This window comes from Hevea brasiliensis, chromosome 1, assembly GCF_030052815.1.
Source record: "Hevea brasiliensis isolate MT/VB/25A 57/8 chromosome 1, ASM3005281v1, whole genome shotgun sequence".
In the NCBI taxonomy this organism is placed as follows: domain Eukaryota; kingdom Viridiplantae; phylum Streptophyta; class Magnoliopsida; order Malpighiales; family Euphorbiaceae; genus Hevea; species Hevea brasiliensis.
The window spans coordinates 4,667,216-4,679,407 of record NC_079493.1 but is presented as its reverse complement, the minus strand read 5'-3'; the positions used below and the strand labels follow the sequence as shown (position 1 = coordinate 4,679,407).

General features: G+C 30.2%; 1 protein-coding gene across 1 annotated transcript; it reads right to left on the bottom strand.

Annotated features, from left to right (window-relative positions):
* Positions 1–6,288: 6,288 nt before the first annotated feature.
* On the bottom strand, positions 6,289–10,608 carry LOC110660654 (uncharacterized protein At1g24485-like). The gene is made up of 9 exons (XM_058153305.1): positions 10,466–10,608; positions 8,362–8,884; positions 7,805–8,283; positions 7,584–7,716; positions 7,416–7,484; positions 7,241–7,312; positions 7,076–7,147; positions 6,750–6,985; positions 6,289–6,600 (listed from the first exon to the last, which is right to left on the bottom strand). The coding sequence occupies exons 1-9, from the start codon at positions 10,575–10,577 to the stop codon at positions 6,413–6,415; spliced, it is 1,884 nt and encodes a 627-aa protein (XP_058009288.1). The 5' UTR covers positions 10,578–10,608; the 3' UTR covers positions 6,289–6,412.
* Between the last annotated feature and the right edge of the window lie 1,584 nt (positions 10,609–12,192).

Genomic DNA, 12,192 nt, shown 5'->3' with positions numbered 1-12,192 from the left:
AAAGGTGCCATGACTTTTTATTCTTTATAAATATGGATGAGTTTTTTAATCCAGAAATATACTACTTCTACTTCTTCTTCTTTTCTTTTAGTCTCTCTAAATTCGTTTCGTATAAAGAGTTCTTAAGGGTAATCTTCAAGAGTTGCTGTTTGCAGATTTCAGGCTTTGTTGTATTCTGGAGGTAAATTGCCATAACCTTGCAGCAATCTAGTGGGAGCAATTAATACCTTAAAGATAGTAATTCATCACGCCTCAAAGCCTATTCTACGCCCACTGCCTCAATAATTTTAAGGTATTAATCACAATAGAGTCTAAGGCTGTTTCCGTGATGAATCAAGAGTTCGTGAAACTTGATCATTTTAAGGAACAAATTATGTTCACTGAGAAGGTGAAAGCAGATTAGGAAAATAAGATGAATTGCTATGCAGAGGTCATATTCTCAATAACTCATCATATAGGCTATAAGATTTGTTTACCTCTGTCAAGTCTCCAAAGGAAATTTGGAATTCGTTAGAATTCGAATATAATACAGAAAAAAAAGGTATGGATAAATTTCTCATTATGAAATATTTTGAATTCTAAATACTTGATAATATGTCTGTTATGGATAAGTCCATGAGTTGCATATCTTTGTTTCAAAGTTTAAGGATTTGAAAATGGTAGTTCCTAAATCATTGCAATTAGGAGGAATAATAGCACATCATACTTCTAGTTTGAATGATTATAGGAAGAAATTATTGTATGCCACATACGACTTTTCTTTTAAACAGATTCAGAAACACTTATACATTAAAAAGTTTTTATCTGATAATTTGTTTTATATTGATGACATGCTTATAATTAGAAGAAATATAAGGTTTTATTATGATGCTAAAGCTCACGGTGAATGTGTTAAAGAAGGTAATAAGATTTATGTGCATAAGTCGAAAAACACTTTTATATGCATAAATCCTAATTCATATTAATTGTGTCTATCACTAACTAGATGGGAATATTGTTAAAAATATTAGTGATAATAAATTTTTTCTCATTTTGAAAGAGTTATGTCTGTTCATTAAAAGGTATCAAAATAAACTATTATTACAGATAGTTATATCTGTTTTAAAAGGTGTAAATGAACAAATATAATTGTTCTAAGAGATACAAAGTAAATGATTGTATCTATTCTAAGAGGTATAAGTGAATGGTTGTATCTGTTCTAAAAGGTATAAGGGAACAGTTGTATATGTTCTAAGACGTATAAGTAAACAGATGTAATTTTTCTAAGAGATAAAAAGTGAACGGTTGTATCTGTTGTAAAATGTGTAAGTGAACAAATATAATTGTTCTAAGAGATACAAAGTGAATGGTTGTATCTATTCCAAGAGGTATAAGTGAATGGTTGTATCTGTTCTAAGAGGTATAAGTGAACAGTTGTATATGTTCTAAGAGGTATAAGTGAACAGATGTAATTATTCTAAGAGATACAAAGTGAACAGTTGTATCTGTTGTAAAAGGTATAAGTGAACAGATGTAATTGTTTTAAGAGATACAAAGTGAACGATTGTATTTATTCTAAAAGGTGTAAGTGAACATATATAATTATTCTAATAGATACAAAGTAAACTGTTGTATATGTTCGAAGATATGCAAATATTTTATAAATAACAATTTAGAATAAAAATCTATTAACTTCTCTTTTTCATCTCTTCTCTTTATTTTTACCTACAATTAACATTATTATTCTTTAATTTATTCTTGGGAGAATTTTAAAATTGGTGTCTAGATTTATATTTTGATTATTTTCCTTGAGGGATCTACCTAAAACTACCTAGCTGTAACATAGTGGCGGTTTTACTCTTTGTCAATTTCATTATATTGAGAGAAGCAAATACTCCATATGATATTTATTACAAATTGACTGAAAATTTTGGTAGAATAATTACTTAAATTGAGTGTGCTAATGCTATTGGTAGCTTAATATATGCTATACATTGCACTACTCCTAATATTATTTTTGCAATATGTAAATTGTTAAGATATACTAATAATCCTAGTGTATAATATTGGAAAGAAATTTCAAGGGTTTTTGGATATTTAAAAAATCAATTATAAACTATAGATTATTCTGCGATAAATTTCCAATTTTGTTAAAACCATATAAAGAGTTGTATCCATGTAAAGAGTTGTGTCCCTTGGCTAAAAGATGTAACCAAACTAAAAGATGTTATTCTTCTTAATAGTTACATGTGTGAAGAGATGCTCTCATTTTAAATAAGTTATGGAGTAATTTATTTCTGCAAATAAGGTACATATCTAGACTGTGTAAGTCAACATTTGATTGGGTGTCTACTTTAGGTGGAGGTTTTGTTTCTTGGACATCAAAGAAACAAACTTATATAACTCATTCTACAGTGGAATCCAAATTTATAACTTTGGCAAATATTGGTAAAGAAGCAGAATGGCTGAGAAACTTGTTATCGGATATTAAGTTGTGGCCACAACCTGTGCCATCTATTTTTTTATATTGTGATAGTCAAATCATGATGACTAATGCTTATAGTAAGATATACAATTGAAAGTATATACATATAAACTTAAGACATGAAAATATAAGATAATTAGTCTCTAATGATGTTATTACCATGTTTATGTTAAATCCCATAATAATCTAGCAAATCCTTTAATAAAAGGGCTCTCGAGAGTTATGATCATAAGTGCATGTGCTGATTAGGATTTAGAATATTCCATTAAATTTACTACTGATGGGAACCCTACTTTATAGTATTATTACTAAATAAAGTTTAAAGGGTAACAACAAGTCATTAGTAAATATTGTAATTAAGTACTTAGTGCACTAAGTTAACGGAATGAGGGTGAATATTTATACTCTTAATAAAGTTTAATATTAATACAAAAGAAACTTCACCTATATGAACATAGGAAGTGATGTCGCTTTAACAAAAGTGAGAATAACTTTTGTAAATATTCATGAAAACAGGAGGTAGCACAAGGCCATATTCGTGCTAAAATTTTGGTGAACTTTTTAAGTTGAACTAATTGATTCGTGTGTGTAATATTTTCGGTTCTATTTAATAGGAATCTAGGTTTAAACTAAGGCCACCATGATTTCTTTAGAACTTTGAAATACTTACACTAAGGAAAAGTTTAAATCGAAAGATACTTTTCATTATACATGAAATAATAAGATCTAACAATACAAGCTAAGTGGGGGATTGTTATAAATAGCTTATATATTATACAGTATATAGAGAAAGAATTCCTATATTGTTAAAATATAAGAAAGTGAATAAATGATAAGAGTGAAATATGTATAGAATTATATATATATATATAATTCAATATATATTATTCTATTATGGCACTTGGCACGTATATGTGTAAAATAAAATAATTATCTTATTATAATTTTCGTAAATAAATTATAAACAGATGTGTTTATTAACAAGTAGATATGTCTATTAATAAACAGACATGTCAATTCTATACAAACAGTCATGTCAATTCTATACAAATAGTCACAACTGTTTGTATAGCTGTCTGTTAATAAATAGACATGTCTATTCTATACAAACAGTCACAACTGTTTGTATAGGTGTCTGTTAATAAACAGACATATCTATTTTATATAAAAAGTCACAACTATTTGTATATGTGTCTGTTAATAAATAGACATATCTATTACACAAACAGTTGTATCTATTGGAGATAGACAGATGTATCTATCTAGTAAATGTGCCATGACTTTTCATTCTTTATAAATATGGATGAGTTTTTCAATCTACAAATATACTACTGCTACTTCTTCTTTTCTTCAAGTCTCTCTAAATTCGATTCGTATAAAAAGTTCTTAAGAGAAATCTTCAAGAGTTATTGTCTGTAGATTTCAGGCTTTGTTGTATCCTAGAGGTATATTGCTATAACTTTACAGCAATCTAGTGGAGGCAATTAATACCTTAAAGATAGTGATTCATCACGCCTCAAAGCATATTCTACACTCACTGCCTCAACATTGCTTGCCTCACATAATTATTTCTAATCCAAGTTCTTAGTAGGCTTGGATGCAATTATTGAGCCTAGGGTGAGCCATGTGCCCAAAAAGTTTGGAGTAACCCCAATTCTCTTGGTAAAATATTTGAATATGTCCACGAGGAAGATGAAAGAAAAAAAATTCTAGTATGGTTCGTTCCATTGAGTCAGCAGTTTCACTTCACTGTGACAATAATGGAGCAGTCATACAGGCTAAGGAACCTCGGTCTCACTAGAAATCCAAACACATAGAAATGCGCTACCACGTTATTAGAGAAATAGTTGGGCAAGGCGATATAACCATACAGAAAATAGCATCAGTTGAAAATCCAGCTGATCCATTCACTAAGCCTATGTCACAAACTCAGCTAGACCGACAACTTGAGAAGATGGGTTTAAGATATTATAATGAATGGCTCTAGTGCTAGTGGGAGATTGTTAGTAGTATGCTCTAAAGCATATCATTTAGTATGTATCTTGTACATGTTTTATTAATAAAAATGCATTTTCACTTTTTCGTTTACATAATATATTTATGTGTAATAGAAAAGGTCCATTGATATTTTGTTAGAAATTCTATTATTAAGTTGTTAAGAATATGAGTAACAGTATTTCTGGCACAAAGTATCATAAATTGGTTCACAATCAAGAATACTTCACACAAGACATGACTTATCCAGAAAGATTGTATTCATGTTTGTTCTCAATATATTTATATGAGATATAAATAAGATGGAATGGTGAGTCTCATGCCATATAACAAACATGATAGGCACTTATCATGATAAGTAGGCTGAACCAGTGACATTTATGACAAGCACATGGAGTTTACTCTTGTCAATATATTGTCATAAATCATATCAGTGCATATAATCTTTAGACGTGAGATAGTACAGTTATCTTGTATATAGGTGGTTTGAGTTTGATATTGCTTTCATACTTGTACTGTGTATGGGTATATGGGCATGTGTTGGCTCCCACTAGTTATATATAGAGGTAAGTGTTGATTAAGATGGAATCTGTTAGCCTAAGTAAATAGGAATAAAATCCTATGTTCATTTAATTGTTCTTGATGTTTCAAGTTCCTAGCCATGACATATAGATTTAATCAGAAAAGAGTTTCTGATGAGAAAATCTTTTAATCAAGAACTGGAATTAAAAGAGAACATAATATTCATAACAAATGGGGTTTGACATAAACCATAATTCCAGCTCGAATTGAGATTTTGTAACAGAGAGATTCGAGTGCATGGTAACATATGATTATAGGTTCATTTAAGGTAAACCTTATTACTAATTGGGTGGCTATGGCATGCTATACTAGGTATTAACCATAGTCTATGAGGTGCCTAAATGATTTAGAGAAATCATTTATGATAAGAAAGAATTCTAATGATATTAAGAGTTGATATTATATCTCATTGCCAATTAGTGATGAGTCTAATGAGTTACACATATACACAAGTAATCACCAAGTTAAATGTGATTTAATTAATTAGTTAAAGAGTTTAATTGATTAATTAAATATGTTTGATTTATAATTAGATTGTAAAGTCTCTAGTATGGCTTGAAACCAAATTTGGGTTATTAGATATATAGTATAAGTTAAATTTATATTTAAAGTGTTTAAATATGAATTTAATTATAAAAGTTTTTTTTAAGTATTTTAAAATTTCAATTTAAGTTTTAATTAAAATTAACAAAAAAAAGATTTTTGTCATGCTTGGCACAGATAATTATAGAAGAAGCCATTACAGGCATCAAATGCATTGCTCTGCCTTGCACTCAGAGAGATTTGAAAACCAGACAAATACAAAGATAGGTGGTCTTCAATCAACCAACTAGAACAAAGTTAATGAACCGATTAATATAGTTGAGCATGAGAGATGATTCCCTCTCTTCCTATATGTAACTAAGATTTTGTGTCTGTGCTCCACAGTATTTTATAAATTTTCGTTGAGTAGTGGCCACATAATAACCAACTATTGCTTTCTAGGTCAAATTCAACCATGTATGGCATGTAAGGCAACTTGAGGGAATTAAGCGGACTAAACTAAAACTAATGCTTGACAACTTGAAGTTAGGTGGGCTTGGATAATTAGTCAGTCATCTAAGTTCTTGGCATGATTTTTTTGTTTTTCATTCCCACTTCAAGTTGAAGATAAAATCAGAGATTTGAATGCAAGAAAACGATTAAAAGGTACCTTTTTAGTACCAACTTGCTCAAACAAATAATACACACCAGTTGACTTTTGGGAAACTGAGGACTTGTAAATTACATGAAAAAACTGAATGAAATTAGAATTTTTTTTTTTTTTTTTATCACAAATGATTTGAAGGGAAGAAGGAAAGAGACTTGATAATCCCTTGTCTCCCAATTAACTTAGTTTCCTTGCTGCTGCTGTGCCTGTGGATTTAACTGATCACTAATCTCTGAAGTTATTTCATCCTGGATGGTCACCTTGATCTCATTTACCAAAGCTTCACCGATTTTCTCCATTATCGAATTGTTTTGTGCACCTTGTGCTTGCGGCTGTGTACCGTTAGGCCCATAGGCACCACCAGCATGTCCTGAAGGACATAAAAAAACTTGTGTTATGAATCGAATATCATTAATATCATGGAATTTAGTTAAAACCTTTGGCATACATGTCACAGGCCTGAAATGTTTCCTGTAGAGCTGTAAACAAAGAAAAGCTGAAATATAGTGGTAAATTAACCTGTGGTTGCTGCAGCGATGGCTGCTCTTTTTCTTTTCTGGTGCAATACAGTTAGAACTCCCACAATAGCCCAGAAAACAAGGAATGTTGGGATTGTGGATCCAAGAATTACAGGAAGTTTGCTACTCTTCTTGCTGCGGCCCGAAGGAGTTGCTGATGAGGTCCCGTCAGTCCCTGCGGTGCTAGTTGTCTGACATGACTTGCCGGAGACGCACAAGTCCGGATTGCCTGATACCCTGAAATCCAAGAAGCAATTAAGAACTTGTAAATAGTGAAATAATAAATCAATCATATTATGGAAATTTCTGACTGATAGCATAACTTACATTAATTTCAACTTGTTATTCTTTGATATGGAAGCAGGTATTGGTCCACTGAATGCATTATTTGCCAGATTCCTCGAACAAGGAAAAAAAAAAGGTAAACAATTTTTAGTTAATACTTAGGAAAGCCTTATAGTTTATTTAAAAGAAGTGCTTAAGTAGTCTTACAATTCTTTGAGGTTAGGCATGGTGCCAAGGAAATCAGGAATAGGTCCTTCTATGCTGTTATTGTGTAAATCTCTGCAATTTCATAGGAAATAATAAAAATGAAACAATGTTAGGAAATTGATATATATCTGAAATTGGTCTGACTAGTAAATGGATATAGAGTAGTTTCACCCACATTGTTTCAAGAGCATCCATGGAACTGAAATCTGGAAGTGTCCCTGAGAGATCATAGCCATTAATATACCTGAAAACCCATTAAATGATCAGAAAATCAAATACTTATTAGACGTTAAACAATTTTTGTTCCGAGAGAAAATTAATGAAAAAGAAAACAACCACATACAAGGCTGTAACGCGAGGAATATCATCATTACTGCAATTCACCCAGTCCCAAGTGTATGGGGATGGAAGACACGGATCACCAGACCAGTCCTGCAATGTACTGAATGCAGTTTGCAATGCAGCCAACCCATCCACTAACATATAGATCAAGAAAGTCTTATCATTAGTTTTGTGCAAAAAATCCAGTATATCATATCAAAAACTAGTGATTAATGTACCAACCATCATTACTATTGGTTCCATCTGTCATTGGACCACTAATGTAGAAGACTTCCATGGCATTAATGAGAGGAGGAAGAGTAGAATCAGGAGTGGCAGCAAGAGAAAACGATGTGTTGGCAGATGCAGTAGTGTTACTAATTATCCTCTCGTACACTCCTCCATAAGGGGGGATAATAGCTTCTGAACTAACAAGCTTGTTATCTATATAAGTCTCGAAGGACCTGTTCTGGGTTGTATCAAGCTGAGTCACTTCAGAGAAGTACATGTTAATGTATATGGGAACCTCCTTATCTGGGAGACCAGTGCCTAAAATGATCTTGTCAGATGTGCTTGGTGTGGTTATAGCATTCTGCAACACTGCTTGTGGTGGATTATCATCTACATTAGTGCTAATGATTATTGCATCGCTCGTAACCACAGTTAATCCACTGCCAACTTGTGCTGGAACCCAAATCCGATCATAGATATCGTCTGCGAATCTGAAAATTCACAAATTACACTTCCTCTTTAAGTATTTCCAAATTACCAAAATAAACAAATGTATACAGGAGCATTACCTGACAATTCCCTTGGCTCCATAAGCAACCCTTGATGTCAAATGCAAGGCATAGTTTGAATCAACTTTTCCATAAGTGTTGGAGCCTAAGCTCCGAACCTCAAGTGCAGATATAAATGGAAACTGGTTAGGGTGTGTTTGGGCAAGGCAGACACTGACATAATCACCCTTGACAACGTACGCTACTTCATAAGACACAAGTTGGTCAAGTGATGTCTGAACTGTGACCCAATAGTTGCCATCAAAATGCAGATCAAACGTAGGGGGAGCAGATTTTTTGTCATAATTTCCGTAGAAGAAGCTTGCGCGAACCAGAACCTGTCCACCCTTATCGACTTCCACAGAATAACAATTCTTTTTTCTTGATGTGAAAACCCTGAGAGTGGTCATTACATGAGATAGTCCACTAGTAGTTTGAACCACTTGAGACTTGCCGTTTTGGATGAGAGTGTCATCTCCCATCCATACGATTGAATTTTCATCAGTATAGGAATCGGAGGCTCCACAATCAATGCTTAGAAAGACTGCAAATTGTTCAGGATGTAGAATTTGAAAATGGTTATTACGTGATAAAACCGGGGAAATGACCGTATAAGGGTGAATTGAAAACTAAAATTATTAAAAATGGGTGTGATGCATAAAATTTACCAGAGATGGGTGAGAAAAGTCAGAGAGTTAAAAACGCTATTATTAGTAGCGTTTTAATGTCCAAAACGCTGTTAAAAATAGCGTTCCAACAATTTTCTACCAAAACGCTACTGTAAGTAGCGAATTTCACAAACCATTTCTGCTCAAAAAAAATTTTTTTTTTTTAATATTAAAGTGTGAAAACGCTACTGTGAGTAGCGAATTTCTGCCAAAAAAAATTTTTTTTTCTTAAAATATTAAAGTGTGAAAACGCTACTATAAGTAGCGTTTTCACAAAGCATTCTGCCAAAAAAAAAATTTTTTTTTTAAATATAATAGTTTTATAAATTTAAAATATTAAAGTGTAAAATTATAATTGTATTAAATTAACAAAAAATATGTAGTATAATTTTTATTAAAGTGTAAATAATTATTTTTATATATTTAAGGAAATTAAATGTTAAATGTAAAAGGGTATTGTGTAATTTCAAATTACTATAAATTTTATGTGAAAAAAAGAAAAAAATATATACTATAATTTTTTTAAAAAATATGTTAGTTTTATAAAATAACAATATTATTTGAACTAAATTTTTTGAATAAAAATTTAAATTGTAATTATTAAAAGAATAATTAATTTGGACGGAATCTTTCAATAATTTGGTCTTAATTTAAATTCCCATTGATTATTAAAAGATTCCGTCCAAATTAATTATTCTTTTAATAATTACAATTTAAATTTTTATTCAAAAAATTTAGTTCAAATAATATTGTTATTTTATAAAACTAACATATTTTTTTAAAAAATTATAGTATATATTTTTTTCTTTTTTTCACATAAAATTTATAGTAATTTGAAATTACACAATACCCTTTTACATTTAACATTTAATTTCCTTAAATATATAAAAATAATTATTTACACTTTAATAAAAATTATACTACATATTTTTTGTTAATTTAATACAATTATAATTTTACACTTTAATATTTTAAATTTATAAAATTATTATATTTAAAAAAAAAAATTTTTTTGGCAGAATGCTTTGTGAAAACGCTACTTATATAGTAGCGTTTTCACACTTTAATATTTTAAGAAAAAAAATTTTTTTGGCAGAAATTCGCTACTCACAGTAGCGTTTTCACACTTTAATATTAAAAAAAAAAATTTTTTTTGGGCAGAAATGGTTTGTGAAATTCGCTACTTACAGTAGCGTTTTGGTAGAAAATTGTGCCAGAGACGCTGGCCTGGCTAGCGTTTTCATATTTTGTTTTGGAACGCTATTTTTAACAGCGTTTTGGACATTAAAACGCTACTAATAATAGCGTTTTTAACTCTCTGACTTTTCTCACCCCTCTCTGGTAAATTTTACGCATCACACCCGTTTTTAGTAATTTTAGTTTTCAATTCACCCTTGTACGGTCATTTCCCCGATAAAACCAGAAGAAGAAAATACATATGATTAGATAAAGCTTACCATCTGCATATGCTGAGAAGAAGGAAAAGAAAGCTAGGAAAATTAACACAAGGCTCCTAGCCATGCTGGGGGAACGACTAGCAGATGAGGGATGATAGAGAGAATGACACATCCCTTATATATACAATACAAGTAAATCCTTACTTAGAACCTGATACACCGTGAATTTAAGACACAATAATATCAGATCGGTATTTAATAGGTAGGTCCTATCATATTGAGTTCATAATAATTTAACATATGAAATTAACAGAGAATATTATAAATATATCTACTTTGAAAATAGGAAAAATCATTTAACAAAATTCTCTATTCACTCTTTTTTTTTTTTTAACTAGTACTCATGTAAGGTCATTTCTTCAAATTAAAGGGTATCTCGAATAAATTTATTTTAGAGAATTATATAAATTCATTTGTGTGAATACTTATATATTTTAATTTCATGGAATTAGTTGTATTTATGCAAAATTTTGTGGAAATTAGTAGAATTTGTAAATAAATTCTTAAAATTGGAGTTTTTAATTTTTGGGTATAACTTTCTTTTATTTAAAATGAAAAATTATATATATTAACATATAATAAGATATTAAACATAATATTATAAAAATTTATTCATAAAAAAGTAATTTTTATTATTTAATTATAAATCATATAATAGAAGTAGTTTAGTTTATACTATGTATAGATATTAAAAAAATAATAATTTTTTTATTTTTTAATAAAAAAATTGAGAGATTTGAAACTCAAACAATATATTTGAATTTCATGCATGCACAATAATGAATGTATGTGCACATCGTTGACAATTTTTTTTATATATTATTAATCAGTATATCGTTGACATTGACTAGAGGCTGCAACCTGCAAGGTCATTAGTCAAACTCTGCGAACAATAATTCTGTGAAAACGAGTGTTGACTTTGGATTTGCCAGAGTCAGTCAATTAATTAATTAACAATATTTGGTTTTGGTCTTCTTATTTGATATTATCTTCTTTACTAATTATCATTATTATTATTATTATTATTAGGCTGGAATAATGGAAGTATAGCCCCAACTCTATAGTACGTGCATCATGGTGCCTTGTCATCTTGGTGATCTTTGCTCTTCTATCATCAAGTCTTTTTCAAGTTTGAAAATGATAATGATAATCATAATCATTGTCTTTTCGTTGATGGATTAGGAGGTTGTGATATCTTACCTCTTAGTATCTTATTTTTAAAAAATCCATTTATTTCATTTGAGCACACCGCGAATGAAGAAATAAAGTATCATAGTATCTAAAGAATTCGTAATTGTTTTTAATAGAATACAAAATTAATATGGGTTACAACATTTTAAGTAAGAAGAAATTATTTTGTACAATGTTGTATATAATAAATAGATTTTAATAATTAATAATAATGAGACTTATTATAATTAATAGCTATAATAAAATTGTTGTGTCCTATTACTTTTTAAAATTTTCCCTAATTGAGTGAAATTGTAACATCCCACATGGGTTAGAAAGGAGGCTATAATGGGCTTATATTGTCCAAGCCCAACTAATAGAAAAATCATTGTTAGTGTTTATTAAATCTTGACGGTTTATTCAGTGCTTCATTTCTCTGAAGCATTTTATCAAACAGGTGCGGATTCTTTAAGTTATTGCCTTCACAGCTACAATCGATATGGAGGCGGGTGATAAGGTGATTAACAGAAAGTTGGTAGCCAAGAAATTAAGGGAAG